General features: G+C 36.5%; 1 protein-coding gene across 1 annotated transcript in view; it reads right to left on the reverse strand.

Annotated features, from left to right (window-relative positions):
- Positions 1-16,485, reverse strand: part of LOC150108345 (protein Wnt-5b-like) — a 76,312-nt gene extending 59,827 nt beyond the window's left edge. Inside the window, exon 1 of the mRNA XM_090415749.1 lies at positions 15,698-16,485. Coding sequence (XP_090271875.1) covers positions 15,698-15,819 — 122 coding nt within the window. The 5' untranslated portion in view covers positions 15,820-16,485. The remainder of the gene's footprint in view (positions 1-15,697) is intronic.
- Positions 16,486-26,800: the final 10,315 nt, after the last annotated feature.

The raw sequence follows: 26,800 nt of genomic DNA on the forward strand, positions 1-26,800 counted from the left end.
AGAATGTTTTGGTACTCGCAATGAATTTAAGTATTGTGCTAGCAGTAATGAACTCTTATTAACCTTAGACAACGTTATTTATGACTCGTACGCTGATCAATACGAAAAGACAGCTAATTTTATAGGAGCCGGTCATGGTTACGCGATAAGCTAATATCTGTGTATAATTTGAAGCTAGAAATGATCTATAATATTATATATTGTTGAGTTTTATTGTTGAAAACAACAATGAGCACGCAAACCAATCAAACAGCAAGCGATTGAAAAACAACAATGGATAAATATACTGCAAAGTACAAATATAACGTAAATTGTTGCTAGATCTGTTGTTAGATTCGATTGTAAGGTTTTAACAATGGACAAGCCTCTCAACCAATCACAGTAATATTGTAGGCCACCATAAACTAATAATATCTTCAAATCTTACAGATATTATTACTTTATGGTGGCCTACAATATTGATCGTGATTAGTGGTTGTTTTTCAGCAGATGTTAATTATGAATTTGCTTCCCCCCCACCACCACTAATATTGAAATGTCGGTCATTAACAAGGCAGTCTGAGGGACTAAGGTGCGGCAAATTTCAACCTCAGTTTATATCACACACGTGAAATGATAATTAGTAGAGTTCTTAGGGCCCTGAAGGATCAAGAGTATCAAGAGATGTGACTCATAAGATAATGAGTTCCCGGAACTCCTTAAGGTAACCAGAAGATGTATATTGGCCTCACGTTAATTATTCCACATAACGGAGACTATGGATGACATGTCTCTGTAACGTTTACCGCGTCTTAGCCCTCTCGATGAAAGGCGAATTACTCGATTTGAGGTAGCAGGAATTTTCCCTGTCGGAAACTTGCATTTTCCATCTCGCATACGGAAAAATCGACCAAAGAACACACGCAACCACAAAAAAGTTTTATAAATATATATACACTCGTAAGTGACTCCGAAAAGCAGTAACTACATAGTGTTTATCCCCCCCCCCCGAAAAAAAACGGTCCTAAGTTAACAAACATAATATACTGACCTCATAGGCTGAGTTTTCTCGGTCGTTGCTCCTTCCCCCCCCCCACCCAGTTCGATGAGGAAAGATCTCATAGTGTGATAGGTGACATGACTCAACAATGACTTTTGAACTCAAGTTGGGTTAGCCTTATACGGAAGCAGTAGTGGAGTATTTTATGCCCGAAATTCTGGTTTTTCCTTCTGCAAAAAGGAATCAAGCCGACAATAGAACACGTGCAATTAACAGACATAATATAAACGATCATCTTCAAAGCAGTAATCGCCAAAGATGTCAATAGAAGTTCGTAGGCGTCAGCATTTTTTATAACAAAAAGCGCCATCTATCAATAACGGTGTTAAGAGCATAGAATTTGGACGGCTGATCAATGACAGTGGGCTATGCGGTCCTAATTCACGAGAGCTTTTGATTGGTAAATGGTCGAGTGATATTGTAAGCAAACTCGCGATTCCCATGAGATCACGAGCAGCTTCTCATGGGAATGCACACTCTGGGAAATATTCAGAATCATTCTATGACAATGTTTCAATGTGGGTTGGCTCTGACTGGAACCCTGTCGAAAGTAGTTCTGAGGAGGCGCAGAAGACAACAGGAGTAATTCGAAAGAGCCAAGGCCAGAAACACGTGAGAATTTTTGGTCTCCTATGAAAGAAAAAAAAAAGTTTTCTGTTTGAGTAAAATTATAATTCTATAAGTGATTCTTAGATCCTTCTAAAACATTTTATTTCTACACAACTTCCGATCTATAACAGTTTGAATATTGTAGCGAACATTATGACATTCTTGATTACGTCTTCGAGTTTCGTAATAACCTTCAGAAGAACATGACTCTATATATACAAAACTTTATTTACCGCATTTCTTGAGGGGGGGGGGAATTGGCTGATGAAAGAACAGTTCTTATTGACCCTTGACCTTGTTTTTGATCATCACGGAAAATATGACCCTTATAACTCAATAGAACCTCCGTAACTCAGTCAGTATAGACGAAGCCTTGTCGGAAAGACCTAGGTTAGATTCCCGTCCGTGAGGTGAGGAACCTTTATCTGATCTCTTTCGACTAAAGGTGAGTTAGCCGGTCTCATCGGGGGTAGGGAGCTTTTTCACCCGGAAACTCGGGTTTTTTTGTCCCCCGTAACAGGCAAACCGGCTCCGTGAGCACACATGGATTACAGTTATGAATACGTCCCAGCCATATGCCGGTCTCGAGCCCGGATAAAATTAGGGAGGGGGGGAAAGCAATGGTGAACTTCCCAGTATTAAAAAAAAAATCTATCCAAGAACACTTTGTGGGCAAGCCTACAAGTCACGTAGGGTCGGAAATGACTGAAAGGGATAAACCACCACCATAACCCAATAACCACATATACATTTTCCAATAGCCCCATCTGGTGTCAATTATGTTGTGTTTGAACTTTTTTTACGGTACGATAAAAGCAACAGTTTTCAAATGAAGCGAGCAATTCAATGGGATAACAATATTTCAATAGTGAGAATAATGAAATTTTTACTTTGTAAACGGTCGAACTATTTCATAGCATTACCGTAACATGATCGAAGTTGATTAATTGTATAATACCTGAAAACCAGAACACCATAAATCACAATACAATGAACGGGAAACTGGGGTATCGAGTTCGAAGAACTCCCATCTCCGATATCACGTGGGGAGATAAGAAAAAAAAAAAAAATCTCCCTTATGTATTCCTTTACTGTCATACAGGACTTATGTCTTTGAGCTTAGAGCAAACGTCTGTCTTTGACTATGTAAAGATCTATAGTAGTCAGCAGGCATAAAGGAACACTAAAGGTGGTCGGCAGAGCGGAACGCGCCTGCTACGCGCGCGCGCACACACACACACACATGCGATAGGACTTTGCAACGTTGTCCGCAACAGCACCAGGCCACAAGACATGGAGTGAACGCTAATGGCCCAACACCACGTCGCCTGTCGTCAACTTACCGTAATAAGGCCCATGAGAGCGTGTCTCTTCGGTAAGTGGCTCGTTCAACGGCGCCCTGCTACAAGAAACGCCACAGGCTACTAGCGGGACAATAGACGCTGTCACAGAACGCTGAAGGACAACTCAATCTCTCTCTCTCTCTCTCTCTCTCTCTCTGAGTCGAGTTGAATATTTCTGTCAGGTGGGCTACTTCAAAGAGATTCAGTCCTTATGGGGTGGTCTACCTCAAAGTTTGAGGGGGGAATGGGGGGGGGTTCTTTTTCTAGATACCCTACGTCGAAGCTCGTGTATTACGAATCTCTGTAAGTGTTCTTATTATGTGGAAAGGGATCTTCCCACCGGAAATTTGGACTTTATTTTTTTTCCATACTAGAACCATCGTCTTTCTCTGAGAACCAAGTTCCCTCAGAATTTCATTTTCTTAGATTATTTTATCGAGCTCGTACAACAAAACAGCCAAATAAATAAAAATAAGTAATAACTACAGCCATCTTTGTATGTGTTGTTTATGAAGAGATTTAGAGTTTATAAAACATGGCTTCTAGAAGACTTTTTGTTGTTATCCTCCTATTGAATTTGCCTTGGAAATCTGGTTTTTTGATGAGACAATGCACATAACAATGAACTTATAGAATTTTAATATTGATTGTTGGATCTCACAGGCTTATTACGTAGTAAGAGAATAACAGACCATGTAGATTATTTCTCAACCATTTCGCTGACTGACATCGTGATTAAAATAATGTCTGTCTCATATAAACAATCTTGCAAGTCTTCTGAGGGGGAAACTGTGGTCATCTCGGAGCTTATCTGAATCGAAGCAGGTGAAGGATAGTCTCCCCACTCCTCCTCTCTCCAGGTGTTATCACTGCACTCAAGCAGAAATACAAATACATTTCTGTGGCCTTTTATTGTCAACTGTTCGGTGTGATCCAAGAAGGATCTGTTTGATTTTCAGTCGTGATTTTTGATTTTTAATAAATAATATCATTGTGGTCCAATGACTTCTAAGAAGATAAAGTACGGAAGGTATAGATGTTGAAGATTTATCTTGTGAGAAAAAAATCGGACAACACTCTTCTTAAAAAAGGTTTCAGAAATCTGGACTCTTCTATGGACAAACTGCGTGCGTGTGATTCATGTGAAATTGAGCCTCCAAGACGAACATGTTTTGAGTTGGTTGTTCTCAATGCTACTCATCTCCTTTAATATGTACAGAATTATTCTAGTTTCATGCAAATATAATTGCTCAAAAAACGTTCTGGAAAGTTTGCAGGAGCCAAGAAGTGCTTTGTTCCCGCGTGATCAAGCAAGATGACCCAGAATTTATTCATCTGTAAGTAACCAATGCTTAATCACCGGATGGGAAAACTCAATGAAGTTCGTTTGCATATCTGTTAGAATGATAAATGCAGTCTACGATTATGAATATAGAGTCTATTTTCATCATCACACTTCCGTTTCTTTCTTTATCCTTTAATTGTGTCTGGGTGTCTTAAAAAAAAACTATCATTAGCCTAACTGACAGCGCCTAAAGCGCATAAAAAAAAAGGGTGCTCGACACAGCACATTGTGTAGCTGTGTTGGCCCTGATTCAGTTTCCATATTTAGGATGTTGTCGCGACCCATCTCGTTATCAGTGTCACTTAGATAACAACTGTCATATCCATCACTGCTGTTGTCACTCTCTTGCTTGATCACCTTAACTGTAGCCTGTGACGGTACACGAAATACGAACCCCCAAACACACACACACACACACACACACCTCTCACACGATCTTAAGGAAAAGGACATATGCTTACAACTGTTTGAATCTTGTTTTAGAAGTTATTGAAAAGTTCTAGGAAAACGTTTTTATTTGTGGGTAATGAAAAAAAAAATGACGACAGTTCGTATTCTTCCGTAAAAAACACTGGATGGTACTACTTTTTTAAACAAGGATGTGCTACGATCCCACACGTGTTGTATTGTGAATGTCTTAAGGTTAACCAATAGAGATTAACTCAACTTCAGTTCCTTATAAAGTTTCTTCTCCATCCTAGATGCAATTCGAACTCATCTTCTTCCTCATATCTTTCTTTCCCATAAGTTTATCGCTCTCGTTTGTTATAATATTTTATGTACTTTTTTGTTTGTTTGTTATGAACCATTATTGTTATTGGCAACAAATGCATTTGATTCCTTGTTGCTAAAATTTCTCGGAAAATTAACAGAAACATATTGTTAAAAAATGCTCGTTCATCCATGGCTACATGAGAAGCATACTGAACTAAAGATAGTCATTTTTCAAAAGGTTTACACATACAGCATAACTTGCAGCGAATACATGTTAAAAATAATATGAATTATCTAATAGCGGTTAGACATAAAAAAGTAATTTTAAGACTAAGCTGAATCTGCAGGTATAAAACTGAAAAAAAAAAAAGTTGAACCAACATACGGATAACGTGTGCGACTTATTTTTGCATGCAAAGAAGAAGAAAAAAACTCGCTGAACTTGAATTACACTAAGATCTTTAGAGTGAGTGATAAACACGAAATTAGTTGTCTGTGATGGCGTATAGCAGGGTTCCCCCAAAGTTCTGCGAGTTCTCCTGGAATTTGTCATTTTAGTTTTCTAAGCATTTTTCATGAATAAATATTTTATAGTAGAAATATTCTGAGAAGAATAATATTCGTGAATCCTCTGTTCTCAAAACTGAAGGAAATGACATCTGTGTAGCAAATGTCAGTGACCAAGAGGCATATTTTGAAACATGGAAATATTCATGAATTATCGTTAATTTTCACACTTCGAAATCTTTCAACAATCGGGAAAGGGAATACCGCTGTTTATGACCGATCATAAAAATTGCCTGCAAGCGGATTACAACAATGGGCGGCGTATCCTCTGTTCTCAAAACTGAAAGAAATATATAATCTGTGTTGCAAATATTAGTGACCAATCAGCAAGGAAGTATAAAGAAAATTTTTCCACTGAAATTGAAGATCAAGGTGACTCTGGTTCTCAAATCTAGTAATACTGAATACGTTCTTCGCAAGTTCGTATTGTAGGGTGAAAGTTTCGAAACGGGAGTGCCGTGATTTTTTAAAAGTAATAGGCCTACAGATTCAAATTTTAATACGAATAAGAGACGAGGGGCTTTGTTTAATTTTGGTGTTAAGAAATCTCTTATTGAAGTTGTTTGTGACGCAACAGTCATCCACCACTAGCCTACAAAGCGATCTCCAGGATGTACAAAAGGAGAGGAAAACTACCAGCACTCAGGAGAAAAAGTCTGCTTCACTCGTAAGTACTTATAATAATAATATAAATATATTTGGTGATCAGAATGCGATATGTCAGTGAAAATCACCACAAATTAATTTAACGATGTTTACGTTTAATTAATGTTTAATTGATTATTAATTAATAATTAATGGCCAATTATTGATTAATAATAAATAAATCGGCTAAATTAACAATTAATTATTAATTAATACATTACTAAATAACCAAGGTGTTCCGTGAAAATTTCAGGATTTGTGAAGTGTTCCGTTATCGAAAAAGTTTGGGAAACCCAGCCGTGTAAGGATCCTCCGTAGCTCAGTCGATATACAGAAGAAGCCCTTTGGTCGGAAAGACCTGGGTTCGATTCCCGTCCATGACGTGAGAAACCTTTATCTGGTTTCCTTCGACTAAAGGTGAGTTATCCGGTCTAATACGGAGATGGGGGGGGGGATTCGTCCCAGAGAATAGGCAAACCGGTCCCGTGAACTCACGCATCTACAGACATAGGACACACTGGTAGGCATAGGACTAACCAGCTTGTCCTCGAGTTACGGTTGCGGTTGCAAGGTCCAAGAACAGTTGGGAAAAACTTCAACACCGTAAAAGGTCAAAGAGGAGGATTAAGTAAGATGTCGTATAGTCCAAAATGTACGTTTGAATCTTTGATATATGAATGTCAATATATTGGGTTCCGAGACAGTTGAATGAACACCACAAATCCATAGATGTGAGACTCTGTTATGAGCATCTGATTTAGTAAGACAAGAATGGAATATCCCTGAACGAAATGATCATTGGTGATGAGGACCTTAGCTTTGGTATGTTACTATGACACGGAGGTATCAGAAAAACTCAAATAGTCCCACCAGGGAGAAAAATAAGCATAACGATGTTCTAATATGTGTACAGCATCCTGTGAATGGATTTTCTTTCCCGAGACGCGACAGTCAGCGCCATCCGATAACGTAATCCAGTGAATAAACTTAAGAAAAATATTGCTTGGAAGATACCTGAAAATCAGGCAAACGTTCTCTACAACATGTAGCTTGAAAATTCTGGAAACGATTTCAGAATAATGTTAGTGTTACTGCGACTATGATGACGTGACTTTATTATCGGAAGTGATCTTCGAAGTGTGGTTTCCGAAGATCAGGAATTCGACAGCCGTAAGAATATAAACGGATCGCCCTATCAGATGCTTAAAAATGTCTTAATGTTATCGCTTTTGCAATAACCGTTTAAAAAATCGAGGAAGCAAACTTAAAATGAGGAGATCCTTATCTTCCTTAGTTTGTTTTTCACACATAGACAACTGAATAACAAGATAACTTCATAATTTTGTAGTAAAAACCATATTTGACGATAATTGTATATTATTCACGATCTTGACGAAGAAATATTGTAAAATAGCATGCTTGTAATGATAACACTAGTACTTTTAATACCGTGGGTGAACTAAGAAGGGCAAGCGGGGCGGTGATCTTCAAACCGGGCAATGAAGTTCATCTCCCATCTAAAGACAACCTCAAACATTCCTGTCCACAGCGGGATTCGAAATCGCAAACTATTGGTTGAAAAACAAGACGTTGATTATTAATATTTTGTTGTTGTTATTGTTTTTATCTGTCCTCATCATTTTCACATTACAGCATATTCTGTATTATATATTCTGATATGAATATACTGTATGTACGCATCCTATTACTGTATAGGAGTACATCAACCATTTTTAGCGTAAAATCAACCTTTATGTTTGTTGACTGATCTTTGTAAGCCAATTTTTACGGCTTACAAAGATTACACAGAATGTTTCGAATAAGTCTTTATTAAATCAAAAAAAAAAAAATGTATTTGGATTCGCTTATATCCACACCATGTGCAGGAGTAGAGGAGCACTTTGAGGAGGAAGATCATGAGCAGCGAGTGAAAATTTGGCATTACGTACTTGAAAAATCTGATCTGTACATGTACACTTTATTCTCTGATGAAATCACGTGAGATGGAATGAACAATACTTCAATGAGTATTTATGGGCTCGTAGAAATGCTCATGGAGGGGGTTACAACGAATATCAAAGGCAGATTTTCGATATATATATATATATATATGTTTAGATGTGCTGGGTCTGCATTATAGGGTCTAATTAATTGTACCGTGAGTTACGTGTTGAACGATCGGAAACATAGTTTAAATCTTTGCAAAACGAGCTGCCGGGGTTGTTACTTATGCTGATGCGACCTCGTGTGTATTTCCATCCAGATAGATCTCCATCGCATTTCCTTCCGACACGCTTCCGATTATTTGACCTCTTTTTTTGTCCCTATTGATGGATTGGCGGTGACGCTGGATCTCCCCATTAACCTTTTTAGACTTGCATCTGAGATAATAAGAAAGCCTTAATGTATACGCAAAAGTTTGACGATAGGGATACAATGTGTCGGAAAAGTTGGGACTCTGCTGATTACATTTGAAATGTCAGAGGCAAACAATAGAGAGAGAGAGAGAGAGAGAGAAAAATTGTCATGATTCACTAATATTACCCACTAAGCAAACAAATATTTTTCAATAACTATTATAAGAGCTTCGTTGAAATTCGCTTTCTGAAATTGATTTTGGACATAAGTTTTAAGATATTAAATTTTTAAACTTTTAATTAAAATAATAAATAAATAGGAATATCGGGTCAGCCTATAGAAGTGGCGTTTACATCAACTGTTGATGGCCAGAAAGAATTTCGATTTTACTCGTCGCCAACTGTTTTTCAACCGGTTCCAGTATTAGTAGATCTCGAAAATGTAGGGTTTTCCCTTCCAGGAAACTTGAGTTTTTAATCCCCCAAATCCACGAAATCTAACCTAGATTTAAGACAATAATATACAGTGTTGTTATTTAAGGAGATACTTGTGCCACGAGAGGTTTCTTCAATTAACACGAAAAAAATACAAGGGAATAAGTAATACTGTTCATTTAAGGCAATAATATTTCAGCCCGAATATTACAGGCTATCATCGGTAGAGACAATAGTTAATTGCAAAGGAGAACGCGAACTATGAATTGATTTGAAAAAAGTAAGAGTCGCGTGATGTTATACACAAAACAACGCAATCGTTTAACTGAGGAAATATTGCAATATTGATCATTCGTTAGCTATTAAAAATGATTGATGCGTGATTAGAATAAGACTTTCCCAAATCTTAGATAGAGAGAGGCCACCTAGTAGGGTTTTTTTCTGTTATAGCATTGCGTTGTTTTATATATGACATCACGCGGCTCTTACTTTTTCAAATCAATCCGTTGCTAGCGTTCTACTTTGTAATTAACCATTGTCGCCATTGATGATGGCCTGTTAATATTCAGGCTGAAATATATGGCCTTAAATGAATAATATTCACCTCACCGCCATTATGGATCAAATATGCATCGTCATACTTCGTATCCATCACATATTTCAATGTAATATCAATGGTATTACAATTTTAATATGCACTTCGCATCCTTGATAAACTTGACGTCTATAGACGTCTTGGCCGGTAGCGTGGATATTACTTATTTCCGTGTGTGTTTTTTCGTGTTAATTGAAGAAATATACAGTATTAGGGACCCTGAGGCGTCCAAAAGTTACTTAGGGCATCACCTACTCTACACTCCCTTTGCCGAATAAAAGGCATCAGCAGATTTTTTTTAACCAAAATATCGCTTTTAATCATTTCTACTTATTTATTTTTGTTATTATAACTGCCATATCACCATCCGGATCATTAACTACCCCCCCCCCCGTTTAAAACTACTCAGGCGTCTGAAACTTATCAGATTCCACATTGGATATTCTGTATAAGGTAAATAACGGATTGTGTTACTATAAAAAAAATTCTAATGTAACAAATGGCAGAACATAATTGTAACTTTTAGAATAAATACTACCATCTATAAAAAAGATCACCGCAAAATTGTATTATGCATTTTGTAAGCGAACACCACCTGAAGCGCAAAAAAACAAGATTAAGTACTCCATATAAATTGCTTCTCAGTCCAGCATGCGCGCACACACACATCAAAAATCTTTCCTCCACTGATCTCCATAGCTTATTCGGTATCCACGATGATCTTTAGTTGGAAAGACCAGGGATGCAAAGAACCTGGATAAAGTTTTTTCTTCTGAAGGTGAGTGAGCTGGTCTCGTACGGAGGTGAAAAGGTTTTACCACTAGGAAATTCGAGTTTTATCCTTTAAGATAACAGTAGAACGGAAATAGAGATTTTAAGGGAGAGAAAAAATATGAATGTGTTATCAATTTACAATCATTAATAAAAACTGTCATGAACAAAATACTGTCCAGAAGACCCTTTACAAACGAATTGCAAGAGTTTAGCACAACGTCAGTAATAAACATTTCTGAAAAAAAAAAAAAAAAAAAAAACTAGTTTTATGAAAAAAAAAATAGTGTGTGATAGATGAAACATCAAAATGTAATCAGTATCCCAATATACATAAAAATCAGCACAAATGGTTTAAACAAATCTTCTTTGTTATGTTATTTTAATATTTAGCTAATCATTCTCCTCAAACAGTAATAAACCTATATTCAAATAATCTAAACGTACTATAAAAAGATTTCCTGAGATAAAAAAAAAAAGCCGTGGAGAAAGCTATCATTCCTAAGTGTGATAGAATTGATCAAAACCATAAGAGAAGTTTATATTTTTATCTATTACAGATGATCAAGAGCAGCACTTTTAATTGGTTTTGTACTTTTGCTTTTTAGATATATAGCTCTGAAAATGTAAATATATTAAAAACGGGACAAATCTTACAAATCTTTTTCGCTTTATCGGTAATTCACGTAGATGGTAATAATTCGCATGATTGCGCTCCCACATTCTCTAACTGACAGGTGATTAACCTTTCAGCACCAAGGTAAGGAGTTCTTCACCTACCAACAGATGAGATTCTAACCTCCAGTTGACAAAAAAAAAAAAAAAATGACAAAAGGGCATGCAATCGAGTGGTCAACCAAGAAAGATAATGAACGGTAAAAAATGCGGCAACCACACGGGGACCATCAACAATTAACTTTCCGACAGAATATATTAAAATAAGTTATTTAAAAATTAAAAAAGTGTCTTTATAAAATAAGATTTTTTGAGAAAAATTACAAAAAATAAGCAATTTTTGTTTTCCCAAAAAAATAACTTAAAGTATATGCAATTTATTTTTTAAAAAATTAAATAAATTTTTAATAGTTTTGGATAGCCACTCTTATCCATAACATTGTAAGCCCACAAATATCAAACACGTAAGCATATAAATCGTAGACAGGATGCAAGAATCTAGATGGTTCTTTGTATCCTATGCGAGGCTATTTCGATGAAGGTGAGTTACCGGGTCTTATACGAGAGTAAACAAGCAAACCGGACGGAACACAAATACGAATTACAAAACATAATACAATGTCCTCTTCATTGCTTCTACTGTAATTCATGAACGTCTCCTCTAAGAAATCCAGAATGTCTATTGATTCGCCCTCTATGGAAATAACTATTGGATCAGATTCTCGGTCTGAACAACTTCCAACTGGAAAACTTGGAACGAGAGATCCCCCCCCCCACGACCGATGAAAATTGACAACAATTCGGTAAATGCCAACCAAACGAAAATTTCATTGCACAAGATACTCCACATATATGAAAAGAACGACGCCCAATTAAGTTCAAAATATCAACCATATATAACGAAAAGGTAACTGGTGTGTTGCATTATTTTCATGTCAGTGCGTTCTCCGAAAAGGCTGTTAAACCTAAGTGCGTTAATATTAGTACCATGGGTGATTAGTATTAGTATTAATATTAGTATCATCCTCTTTGGTTGGATAGCGGTTACTTTAACCGCTCGGCCAACCAAACATGTGAATTTGCAATTCATAATAATTCCTGAATCTGAAAAAATAAAATAAAATAAAATAAATAAAAAATAAATAAAAAAAAGTATTTCTCTTATAAAGATGAATGCCTGTTTGTTTCTGTTAACTTTACATATTTGCACTGTTGACGTATAACGCCACTAATATTTTATGACTTCCTACATGATTCCTATGTTTGGGGGTCAACCACAGATTATGGACCTGTTCAAATTCCAAAATTTTCACCTGCACTTTTTTTTTTTTTTTTACTCTTTCTTATAATTTTTCCTTAAAGGATGAGGCGCTATTGAGAATGAATAACTTCAAAAAACCTATATATTAAAATAATTTAAAAAATTGTCATTGAACATGAATAAAACACTCATTTTAAAATATTACTATGAAAGAAAGACATTGAAAAAAAATAATTTAAGGATATTATTACGGAGGAATCAGGGATGAGAGCTCTTTTAATGATATCTAAAGCCGAAAATTAATTTTTTTAAAAACCCATTTAGGCGTACGTGATCTCACTAACTGCAAACATGTTTAATTCTCCCACCAAATACCCTGTCAAAGCAATTTTAATAATGCTATTAAGGAAAGGGGTGGGTTCAAAATATTGATTGAATCTAATTTGGGTCCAGACAAAGTAGGGCCTCCCAGCTAATATTATATACATGGCATCATCCTGCATTAGTTACGACAACTGCCTCCAGGTTTACAGTAGACACAGGCTTATTAATATCCATTACATTAATAATTTTTTTAAAAAATCGTTGAATGGAATGAGTTAAACATTCATGAGAATTAGAAACAAAAATAAAATAAAATAAAGAAATATTGATGAATTAAAACCTCTCAAGTTGTTAACCTGGAGTTTTTTTTTTTTTTTCGGTCTTTGTGATATCGTTTACGCATTGAGTGCATTTTTTGCCGTGCAACCGCCCACCATGAATCAAAGTTTGTGTTAATTTTCTACAAATATTTCAAGTGGAGCGAAACCACAGCAGGTTTTCCTGTTTTAGCAGTCTGTACAATTTTCATTATATTCAATGATAATTACTGATGCATAAAAACATAATATCGAAAAATTATTTGTTCATTAACAGTTCGCAGCACGATAAATACACTGCTAAAGCTAGAGTTCAGAAACTCCATCGTAGCTATAGCGATATATTAAACAAATCCGAGCACTAACTAACAGTTCTCCGCACAAACATCGCTCCTGATTACTGGGAATGTTAAGTTCCTTGCTTATACAATCAACCTAACTCGACTTCCGTTACCACCTGTTTTGCCAGCTCTTCAAGAAATTCTTTAGATCTCCTTTGTCAACCTAAACTAGAGGAGGATAGAGAAGTGGAACGTGATGAGTGCAATACCTTGAGCATTATTTGCACAAGTCGTCCTTTTAAGTAATTTTATATGAAATCAATTGCAGCTAGACTTTTATTAGAAATGCCATTACGACCTTAACAACATTTCAAGTGGGAACTTATAGATTTCTGTTTCTTTTGTTTATTTGGCATTTACATCGTATTCTGGGAGTATTAAATCTGCTGAGAAGTGGTTGGAGGTGGCTACCGATTGTCGATTTCCATTTCATGGGTTTCTCAACGTACGACATTAAGGCCAACTTCGTTCCCCAAATGATGGATTAAAACTGCTTTATATCCAGCGATAAAAACGAAAAATTTGTTTCTTATCCCAATTATCGTTTTCTCTTAACTTTTTCTGGGTCATTCCGATCAATAGTTGCATGATTTACGGTAAACAGTCCATCTTAAACTGGAGTCTTCTCTTGAGTGTGATATTGATTCAGACATTCTGCCTATAGAATAACTGGCGATCGTGGATATCGGAAAGAATGTACTTCTTCTGTATGCAATTAGAATAATGTTAAAACCAGGTATAGAATAAAGTATCTGGTAATAATAAACACACGATAAGAGAATTCTTTAAAAAGTTTCTGGCTTGAATCCAAACTTAAATATAATAACAATTAACACTACTCACAACGAAATGGAGTGAAATGACTAGAATAACATTTTAGATGTCAGAACCAAATCAGGATGTCAACACTGCAGACAAGCACAACAGACATAGCAGAAATCTAACCAAGAACTGCAGACAGATGTGTCAAGTCACCGAAAATAATCCACAATTCATAGAACATAGTACAGAATAAAGAATAAGTTGAGCAAATAAAATACCTGTGATGACATAGCAGCGTTACTGTAATAAGGTTACATATTCGGGAAGTATTAATTCCATTTTAAGACTACTATGAAGCTCGTGTTTCAGACATTCTCGGAAAAATGCCCACCTAAAAATAAAAAATGAATACGATGGGCGCTTTTCCAATCCCATAAATAACACCGAAGGGATTCTAGTGCTAAGGTAAGAATTCCAAACACGTGCAAAGAACTAATCCAGTTGTTTTTCAGACCGTTGCGTAGGTAGAAGACAAGACATAGAATGGAAAGCAATTACACCAGGGTCTTCTACGCTGTTGGGAAGGTTGACAGCCTTTCCGATTTGACATGTGTCTATATCGGTAGCTTCTCTTGGGCCAATGTGCAATAAGGTAACCCCCGTAAACACAAGGGTGCGGTTCGTTTATGGTAGGTACTTGAACCACACCAATTAAATCGTCATTTAAAAGATTTTAAAAACAATTGCGTACAAGAATAATGGGGGACTTGTACTGGATCGTTAACGACTGTAAAAAAGATAAATTAAAAACGAAAATAATTCTGAATATTAAGGAAAAATCTATGCGTATTACAAAAGTATATAGGAATGACAAAAGTGTTGTCATCACACCCTGTAAAGAACGTTTCCCCGCATTTTAAATTTGTGTTTCCCTACTATATCTATCGTTCTCCCCCCCATATTTATTTGTCTTTCGATTTGATGTTTCTCATTTCTTTTATTTAAGTCCTGCCATCTATTTCTGCACTTGTAAAAAAAAAAAATAAAAAAAAAAATAAAAAAGTTACCGAGAAAGATTTTTTTTTCGGTTGTTGTTTTAGTTCTGTCCCTAGACAATAGGAAACGGGATAGTGTCCAATTCCCAACATTAAAGAAGCTACAGACAAGCGGAAGTAAATACGAAAAAGTTCTCTAAAAATAGTCACGCGCGCGCACACACACACACACACACACACACACACCAAAAAAAAATTAAAAAAAAAAAAAAGCACAAGGAGGGGGGGGGGGGGCTAATGAATGTGTTGCTTATCCACGAAAGAGTGCGAGGTTTTTGAACTTAAATAACACCCTGGATGATTGCTTATGTCAGTGGAACAGTGCCATCCACTTCTAGGTAACAGATGAGATGGACGACTGGTGGTGGTACATCACCGGAGTTCCACAAATTACTCGACGTATGTCATCGCTTCATTTGATGTCTGCACATGTCTAGACAGTTCTCGGGAGAAGGGCAGGGAAGAAGTCAGAAAACCCACATAAAAACAGTGCTGTCATGGAATACAAAAAAAAAAATTAAAAAATACAAAAAAGTACTTACATCCAGTTACCAAGAGCCGACGTCCGACTGCATTGGAGAATCAGAACTGCGAGCCACATTACGACAGCGCCACAGCCGACGACTAGTCGGGTGTACCTTTGGGTTCCGTCAACAGCCGTCATCGTCCAAATTTCATGAGTGTTCCATGGGGGAGAGTCGCCGGTGGTTTTTGGAGTTTGAAGATACTGGACACACACACACACAAAATACAGAAAGTAGCCGCTCTGCTGTCTCTTTTGTACACTTCTGTCAGCGTCTAAATGCTCTACAGTCAGTACTGGACACAGTCTTACAATCCATCTACGACTTCGTATATCATGGACATTGTCAACTTTCTATCGGATTCATTCCTGAAGACAACTCAAGTGAAACTGGACAGAGAGATTCTTTTGGTGTTGACCCATTGAACGAAAGGACAGATCATCACTGTGGTCTACCGGAGGGTTAAAATATCTTCAGAATGATAGGGATGACACTAAGACGAGTTGTGATTCTCCCTACTGCACTCATCACTGGCTAGAACTCAGGACATTGCTTCCAGGAACCTATTGAAATGAAAAACTTTTGAAAAGCAGCTCAGTTTACTCATTAATAAAGACATTCTTCACAAAACAAACATTTGTAAGCAATCTTCAACAGTCCCTTAGAAACATTTGTACAAACGGTAGCGAGGTAAAAAATCACGGTTACGATAAGCAACAAAGGACATATCCGGTAAACATCACACGAGCGAAACTAACACGCTACCCTCCTGTAAACCAGGTATAAGCATTAAGCAAAGCGCACCAGAAGCGCAGCCTCCGATGGTCTGCCGTCGACGCCAGGAGAGCGAATGGGAACACCCCGAGAGTTTTTACGACAACCGCAAAAGCCAGTATTCTCTTCTGATTGGCTAGATAGAACCATAGTCGGCGTTCGGAGGGTCCTGTGTCTTCTGCTACTTACAGTTTAGGGGGGAGCGAAGAGGGGGGGGGGCCTAGTGAGCGTCTGAAAGAAGCAGAGGAGCTATAGGAAGATCACCTCACCTGTCTGACTAAGTAGGGGTTTACGATAGAGGCGGGAAGTCATTTAAAGGCCTTGGTCTAGGGGGTTCGTGAACTGTGTTCTCATATAGTGTTCGGGGCAACACACAAAGCTATAATTACCACTGCAACTGTTTACTTATATTGTGCTTAGATACCCGAAAGGGATGACAACTTTTCCTAGTGTTGAAACAGAAGGCGTGTTCAAAGTACGTAGAATTAAAATAATCATACCCAAAAACCACCTGAATTCCCTTTACCAGACTAGAGATAACTTATAATTAACGATTGATCGATTTGGCTAGCCAAATATTTGATAATTCCAACATATGGAAGCATTAATTTTGTTTAAGCCCGGTTTAGTAATGTGGACATATCATTCGGATAATAAAACATTGTTTTTCTGAGCTTCTAAGAATGTCTAATCGCAAAAAAGAAATGTGATTCGTATCACAAATTATATAAGAATTGTTTAAATCGAAACAATATATTTCAAAACAGAGATCTATTTCATAAGTGAAATGTCATAATTGTTAAATGTTAATTAACTGTTGCCTAGTAACATTGAATCAATTTGTTGAAATACACAACTTCAGTCAGTTAATTGTTGTTGTTTGGTCTTTTTTTTTTTTTTTTTTTTTGCGTTTAAAAGTATCTCAATTGTCATAATTGTTACAAATTCCAGTATTTAGTTGAAACAATTTACATAGTTCGATGTGATGATACTTCTTTGTCGGAGTACGTTAAGTCCATGCTAAGTCCATATAATTTGAGCAATAAATTGTATTAAAAAATAAACAAATAAAAATAATACAGTCTTGAATAGTTACTAAAGAAGTGCTATTTTTATCTTGAAACACCAATTTAAAATGCATAGATTAAATATTCATAACAAAGGTTGAACGCTGCAATACAATTTTTAAAAGTCATAATTCGTCTTTTTTTTTTTTTTTTTTAATTAAATTAAATTTTTTCTTCACGCATGATATCCAAAGTAGGTTAGGAAATGCATACTCCAAAACGGAGGCTAATTTCAAAATAATACGGGTTGTATTGGAGTGTTTGCAACGCGCATACAAACTTTATTGACATTTCCAACCTCCACAGAATAAACACGTGTACAAGGCTTCTTTAGATCGTTTAAATATGGCAGTGTTTCAGGGTTAAAGTCAACAGAACGGAACCTGTTTCTTTATCCGTAAGTACGTGTTCCAAACGCATGTACCCGTACCATAACGTTGCGATGAAGTGCTTGTTTTATTTCATTTTATCTGTTTATATTTTTATCATCACCCACAATTCACATGTGAACTTTTGTTTTCTTGTTGTTCGTTGCCATGGAGATGGTTGTCGATTGCTATCTGGCGACAACGTTAGCAGATCGTTGACTGGGCTATTTTGTAATTAGTTTAACTAACCCATTCATACTGCATGGTAAAAGAAAGAAAGAGAGAAAGAAAAAAGACGTTGAGACATACTGTTGATGTTTTAAAGAGCTCTTATTATGACTTTTTGTCCTCAGAAAAATTCTCAACTTTGAGTATTATGCTGTCTCACTAGATATAAAAAATATCACCTAAGACATTTTTTTTATGATTAAAAATAGTTCCAATGATATTTTATGCATTTTTTTCAGGCATAGATATTGGAAGAATAACAAGAAACAGTTATCGGAGAAATGTACAGATATTTGTACATTTCTCCGATTTACATTGGAAGAATAACAAATTCTTGTATTTGTACATTTCTCTGAGAAATGTACAAATACTTGTATTTAAATTGGAAGAATAACAGGAAAGAAACAGTTATCGGAGAAATGTACAAATATTTATACATTTCTCCGATTTAAATTGGAAGAATAACAAATTCTTGTATTTGTACATTTCTCAGAAGAAATGAACAAATATTTGCATTAAAAAAAAACAGATTAAAAAAAAAAAGATAAATCAGACTGATATCTACGTAATAATAAACTTTTGTTACGTCACAAGTGTCAAAAAAGTCCCATTGTTATTACCAGAAGGGGAATTCATTGTTGACAGAACAGACGACAAACAAGCTTTGTAGGCATTTGAAGGTAATTAACATTAGGATTGTTGACTGGGGAGAATACAACTACAGGGATTAATAGATTCTTAAAGGATCATTTTAGATATTTGTACTCTCTCTCTCTCTCAAGAGCACTCGGATAATAGCGCTGCTGTGACTAACCCCGACAAACGGTTTGCATAAAGCTTGTCTATCAACAAGATCCATGCATGTAGAGCCTTTGTTCTCAAACAGTTATGCCATGGCAGACACAAATTATGTAGGGAATGCTTGGAACTTCAAAGTTAAACTGCCTTAAGCCTCCTGACAGGAAAAAAAAAAGAAATACCGCAGGGGAAAGAGAAAAGAACTGTTGGCTTTGTACACAACTGTCTCTACACGAAGACAGATTGCAAGTGAGGGCACTTAAATGCCTGACTCATACGCTACATGCCGTTTCCTCCGCCTCCAAGGATCGGTGTCATTTTAAACATGTTTGCAGTTTTTCGTGGAACATTTTGAAGTAAGCCGAAGGTATAATTCGATAGCAAACTGCGTTCGATTCATTTCTATTCTTGTCGTGAATTGTTGCTATATTTAGGTCAGTGTTTTTCCTTACTTGTGTGAGTCCTACTATCCAATGAAGATATTTGTATTGGTGACTAGAGCAGAAGTAAAAAAAAAAAAAAAAGAAGACTGTGTTGGGTGAATTTCCAGTTATCTTGAATAATGTGTGATAACGATTGTTGTTCATTACATAAGATTTCAATTGTTTCAATATTTCTAACAATGCCGATACCGACAAATAATAACTTGTAGTTTATTTATTAATCTCACTCGAGAAATAGACAACAACACATTGGGTAGATTTCAGAAGTCGTTAATTAGATATCACCATTATTTAAACTGCATTTTTGTAGTTTTCAAATATTTGAATATTTCTAACAATGCTGCTATCGACACGTGCAAACTGCTCATTTATTTTTCGACTGTCTCGTGAAATATACAACTATTGGGTAGTTTTCAAAAATCTAACCAATCAGATACCACGCTTACTTAAACTGCCAGACATTTATTTTTTCCACCCAATGATTTTAAACGAAACATTAAAAAGCAGAAATATTAATTCATACATTCGAATACGGCGTGCACAGACGCCTTTTAGTTTCCCTACACCCATCTTTTATGCAACACGAACATATCCTTGAGGCATCTTACAAGAGAAATGAGAACTCTTCGAAGGTGAAACTGTTGCTTGTTCTTTATGCGAATGGTTGGTTGACAAATGCGTGCCTTTAATAAGCAGAGTGTAACAAGAGCAGTTTTATTACTTTGACTCTTAACCATGCCCACCCCTTTTATTCAGGACCACCCAAAGCCCGACTATCAAAGCCATTTGCTTAGGAACAACGTATATATATCTTCCTTCATCCGCCTGTCGGATCTTCTTGAACTCATTCTGTAGCCGTTATTTATAATTCTCTTCATCCCTTACACGAATTAATGGAATATGATGGCCGGGGACCTCTGGTATGCAACCCTTGCGTCATTCTTGTTCTACCCTTAAATAAATTAATGTGATTTATCTTCCCTACTTATTAATGCTCTACGAGAGGGAAGGTTGAGGAGGGAGATTAGGGGGGGAGGATTGCTACCATTACCCACCGTTTTCTATCGGAATTCGTTTGCCAGAATCGAATTTTAGGCAATTTAAGCGAGGTGAAAAGAACGTACCTAGTGACACCTGTCCTTTCGTTTTTCGAACGTTTAATAACTCCCATTCCCTTAGTGAAGGGCACGTTGATAAGTGACAAGTAAGGTGTAGCTGAAAACATGATTTACGTACGTAGTCATTAGTTTTCCTTGTTGGTAGAACACAGAAGTCGAGAATCCGCTTGTCTAAGCTAGTGAATGGGGTCTGGAGGCTGGTCGTTGGGACAAAGACGCGTGACTTAATAGCACTCAACCTCTGGGCACCAATTCTGATTATGACGGCCTACAAATACTATTACACTCGGCACTCCTTGCGAACCCATTTTTACCTGACCCGCTACGGGAACAGCTGTCTGTCGACCGTTATTAGAGAGACAGTCACGTATCCTACTAAACGCGCTGACAGACGTTTTATCCCCCCCCCCTTCTTTGTCACCCTACGGCGTTAGCTTCCACGATATGAAATAAACCAACCCCCCCCCTCTCCTTTAAAAAAAAAAAACACGTCACAAAAAAAAAGCCCAAAATGCTATAATAAGCGACAATTTCTCGCTCGTGAAATTTGATACCTTCCCACGTGTTCGATAGCGCCATCTATGGACAACTTGATCAAGTATCGTATTAGGAATTGACGTCCGTTTTTACAGGAAGGTATAAGTGACGTCTTTAGAAACAAATCATTTCATTGCTTTAAGCAGACGTCAATAATCCTAGCTTATTGGTCGTTATCTACTGACGTAACCTGCAGTTGAGGTTATGAATTACAGTCATGAGTCCTCAGTAACCCTGGGTGTGTGTGCTGTTAATGTATATTATGCACAACTAAACTTGATATCGCAAACGTCCAAGGTCGTCCAGAAAAATTTAGACAAAAAAAAGCCACCTAACAGATGTTTAGAATTGAGGGGTGTTACTTCAATAAGGGGCATTTTTTGGAAAGTTAAAGATATATTGTTGAACATTCGGGATTTTTTTCCATTTGCCAATAACGATGGTGTTTACAGAAGTATCTAGACAAAATTTTGTCCTATGCAGTAATATTTGTCTTATAGAATCCGAACAAAACTGTTCTGTACTCGGTACAAGAAATTCTGCTCTGAATACAGAAAACGTTTAGTTCTGTCCTATGTAAAGCAAAAAATATACACAGTGCAATAAATTTTGTCCTATATATAGAAAAATTAAAGTTTTTCTACGTAGAGGAAAATTTTGTCCTATGCAGTAATTTTCTGTTATAGAATCTGAACAAAGCTGTTCTATATGGCACAAGAACATTTTTTCTGCGTATATAGACATTTACAGTTTTGTCTTATGTAAACGAATTTTTTTCCCTGTGAATGGAAAAAACTGTTTTAAACGCAGCACAATGAATTTTGTCCTACATATAAAAAAATTAAATTTTCTTCTAGGAGCAAAAAAATTGTCCTCTAAAGTGATTTTGCGTTTATATATATAGGACAAACTTTTATATGCAGTACAAAATTTTTGTCCTACATATAAAACAGTTTAAAGTTTTGTCCTATGTAGAAGATGATTTTGTTCTAGCGATTTTATAAAACAATATTGTCCTATACGCAGGACAAAACTTCATTTGGAAACTGGAAATAAAGTAGAAATAATCATTACTGAAACCATACACAAGGTACGTCAAACTTATAAGTTGTATTATTATCAAGTTTTTATTCTTTCTTTCTTTCGTTCTATCTGATGCTTTGTATTGTTCGTCTTTAGCTTTACTTTTTTTTTTTTATTTGTTTCCTGAAAGCAGCAAACTCCCAAACAAGTTTCCTACATGAAGTAAAACTCTATTTCTATAAAACCACCACTCTCAGTAAAGGTAATATTATAAACTCCCTTCTTTTGATAACTATAAAAAAAAAACTTTTTTTTTTATTTCCAGTTCCCCCTTTTGCGAATAGTCAAAAACGTCACATAGCATCAAACGATCTCCCAGAAAAGTACAGACGTCTGTAAGACTCCAATCTTGAGGCCCTGAAGGCAAGCAAGGATCTAACCTTTCTCGGTGAGAGAGAGAGAGAGAGAGAGAGAGAGCAGGCCTCCAAAAGGGCGGTAGAAACAGTGTGGCTGACACAAGCGATATTAATGACGTAAAATCTAATGGACCAGAATGAATTCTTTAGACTTGGAGGAGGTTTACACTGCATGCCTCGCGGTCAGTAGATGCTGAATAGATGTCTGAAAACTAGCGCTACGCTATTTCATCGTGAGGGGGGGGGTAGAAGGAGGAGGTGGTGGAGGAGGAGGATAAGTATGAAGCACCACCTTCCGAAGTCGAAATACACACGAACAGCGGAAACTGCTCAGTGAATACCGCGTGTGTGCGGCAAAAGCTGTACCCTGTTAGGAAACTTTGGACATCGCACACCACTAATGCATCTATTGAAAGCTCTCCGAGGTAATGAATAGATGCGGTGAAGTTTAACGAAGCGTTGTATGACAAAAATGGAAAGGTGCTGCACTCACTGCCTTGAAGAATGACTTGCAACAGAGACATCCAGTTTTTCTCTCTTTTAGAACCCGGAGTGAAATGTTCGTGTGGATGTCGTTGTTTGCTTTGTGGTAACCGGGTTCTGTCCGGCTTAATAACCGTGGAGTAACCTGAGACTCGGTACAAAAAAAAAAAAAAAAAAAAACTTGAACACAGTCTTTAGCCTAAGAAATGTTGATATCTGGGATGAAAAATCGAATAGTGTGTAACGGGTTAAGTATTATTTTAAGGGATAAATGCATTTCCGGTTTGTTGACTCGTGCCCGAAAGATATTCGGAGTACCCGGAGAGAAATGTTGACGGCCTTGGTCAAAATAAAAGTCCGTTGTTTATAGAGTCGGATACAAATCAATAATATTATCATTTGATTTCCCCCAAGCGTATTAGCATTCGTATTCAAAGCTTTTCCATTTATTATAAGTCTTAATGAAAAAGATGGGAGAGGTTAGTCTCCTACAGTCTTTACTTGGGCAATATTATCAGTTCGTTATATTAGGACGAGCATCTTTACATTCATAAATAAATCGAAAATTTTATAACCGTTTTGTTGAATGAAAAAATTCCAAATTTATTTCAATGTAATAATTTGGTCTTTAAACTCGCGATGTATTAGACACTTGATTGCAGTACTTTTTAAATTTGCTTCTTGATTCCTGATTCAAGTTGTTTTTACAAATTAAAGTTCCGATAATTTTATATTCTGGGACATCAGCTCATTTTTTAAATGTACTTTAATCTGCATAGTAATAGTAGAAGATTATTTTCTGTAACCAGAGGGAATGAAAACGTGTTTTTCCTTTGATTTATTAAAAAAAAAAAAAAAAAAAAGAATGAGAGACCAAAAGTAGGATGGCATCTGTTTGTTATACTGGTTCTTGTTTTTCCTATGACCTCCTTAATTGCATGTTTGACCCTATTTTTACGGTAGTTGCATAAAATCAACACAGACCACAGAACCGATCAGGGTGAATGACTGTGCTATTATTTATTTTATTTTATTTATTTTTGTACATCCAGATAATATTTTTTGTTATCTGCCATAAAATACAATCAAGCATTTAAAATATTCCGGAATCCATGAAATGACTTAGTTTTGGTAGACAATGTATTCAGTATATGATCCGTGTTATCAATTTTCCCGCCTTCCCCCCACTCATACAAAGCCCTGGCCCCTTAAAGTACAATCCTGGTTTAGATAATTAGTGTTTTGAATACGTTCAATGTCTTTCGTAAGCTCATTTTTAGTATACTCTCAATCAAAACTCTTTTATCAATATTAGTCCTCATCAGCATGTCAATCCAGACATTTTTTTTCCTCAAAAGACTTGTAAAAAAAAAACTGATGCACGATAAGAAACATTAGTAGCAGAAGATTATCTACAATGGGTCATGCCTACAAAGAATGCGATAAGTATTCTTCCGCTCAAAAAAAGTAGATCCACAATCGTTTCGATATTTTGTCGGATCCTTCATCGAGTGTATTGGAAATCGCATTTGTTCGTGACATACGATTGTTTTGAAGAACTGCAGCAAAATGACGGCAGGAGACAAACATGATCGACTCGAAGGTTTTTGTAATTATCCGTCCGCTATTGTAAGCTGCGTGAGAAATAGAGAAGCTACTCACACCCGCATTTAAGGCGAACAACAAAGCGCTTTAGGATATAGCAGCGGTTTTCTTGAGGCTAGGGATAGTTAATAATGCTTGCCTCCCTTCGCACCGAGTGTCTGGCACAAGCGGAAGTCGCACGCCTTGGCGGCAAATTACACGTTCAGAGGGTTTCTAATGATGGGGTAGATACGGCACTGCTTGTTTAGTGTCTCCCATTCTCAATTAGGAACGTAGCTAGAGTGGACCGAATATACGTCCCTCAGAGGACGAGCCCTTGAAACTATACGCTACGCTGAAAACTGTGCTCAAGTAGGAGAGAAGACCGAATAGGATCATAAAGAAGGGGTCTTTCCTAGTACATCCTCAACATTCGATTTTTCCTTTTTTTTTTTTTTTTTTTTCATGAGCAGTCGTTGTCCAGAGGGAGAATCCATGGTGGACTAATCTATCCAAATAACATTTATCATTACGCTGGTCTTAATAGTATCTTATTTATATATCTATAATTAGCATTGTTGCTAAGTTAAAACTACTCAGGTAAAAAATAACAAACATGAACAGCAACTGATGGACTATTTGGAGGCAAGTACACTCGCAATGTATGAGCAACTTTTTTGGTAACAAGATGACAAATATTAACAACACAAACAAGTCTTTTGGATAGATCTTCAGAAACAAGATTCTTAACAAACGAACGAAACGAATTCTCAATGAAAATATTCTTAAAACTTAATTTAATGGCCTGTATAGTTCGCTTTAAGAAAGTTTGTTTGATTCATGATTATTTTAGTCCAACTTCGCCTATCTTATATAATGCGTATGTTTTGTTTGTATATTCTGGTTCACTCTCTCTCTCTCTCTCTCTCTCTCTCTAGCATATTATTAAAGATCGCTTGAAATTTCTTTAATTATATCAAGCATTTCTGTTGCTATTTTACTTCCATACACAGGCCCAGTTTAATTTTGATTTGTCACTTGCATGCGTTCTTCCGATTGGCTTATCAGAACACCCATACACTCATACACTATTTTGTACGGGATGACAGGAGAAAAAAATCCTTCACCCACCGCATGAGACCGGCTAACTCACCTTTTCTCGAAAAACATAAAATTCTTCGTGTCCTAGACACATTTGGAATTCGGGTCTTTCCAATTGGTTTTTTCAACGTAGCGATGTTAAAATCCATACAATAGCTAAGACCAATGCACGTGCCGTTATTTTATTCTGTAGAAACAGTCATTGCGCGCTTAAAACTTTTCCTACATTTGACTCAAATTAACAAAACAATAATAATTAGAAAATAAGGAACGTGAGGTATCTTATTGGGTCTATACTTTTCTCTTTGGTTTGAGAGCATTTATGAAGTCATATTGATAAGCTGTGATGATTATATAGCGACATCATCTACCACCTAGTGGATTTTTGAGAAACTACGGCTAAATAGATCCACTGTATACAACAGAATTAGATCCAGGCTTGTATCTGAGAAGACCGACATTTTTGGTGTGGGGAAGAAGAAAAAAAGTCTGAGAAAATTGGGTGCAGAGCCTTTGAATGTTGTGTATAGCAGCATTCGTTATGTCTTACTGTCTTATACGGCGGTGATAGGGTTTCCCTTCTTGGAAACACATTTTTCATCTCACCAAATGCATGACCTCGCATCTTTATCAAGCTATCAAGCAAAACATTTTATTTAAAAAAAAAAACGACGTCCTTCATCGCGTTAATACGAAATTATGAGGTGAAGAAAAAAAAAGCAATTTAGCAAGTAATACACAATGATGTCAGCAAGAACAAAACGCAACCTTGGTTGCCAGTTCTATCCATACTCCTATCCCATCTCTCTCTCTGTGTGTGTGTGTGTTCCCCCCTCCTCTTCCTTTATGATTTCGAATACAATTAAAAGTCAATTTGCCAAACTATTATTTCCAATATTGCCTGATGTCTTAAGGAAGCGATTTGCTTCTTTGTTTACTCTTTTCAAGAGCACTGAAAAGAACTCGGACTCCAATATAACTATAATCTTTTCATGTAATACTATCATATGTCGTCCATTCCCCCAGGATATGAATATCAGTAATTTGATGATGATGACACTAGCACGTCAGCTACACCTAGTGTGACTTCACATCTGTCTCAAACAAAGAAAACTCACATTCAAGTGTGTGTGTGTGTGTACTTAAAATAAAGTTATTTTATTATCAAAAACACAGAATGT

Source organism: Typopeltis vanoorti, chromosome 3 (assembly GCF_054136105.1).
Source record: "Typopeltis vanoorti isolate ZY-2024b chromosome 3, IOZ_Tvanoo_1.0, whole genome shotgun sequence".
Lineage (NCBI taxonomy): Eukaryota > Metazoa > Arthropoda > Arachnida > Uropygi > Thelyphonidae > Typopeltis > Typopeltis vanoorti.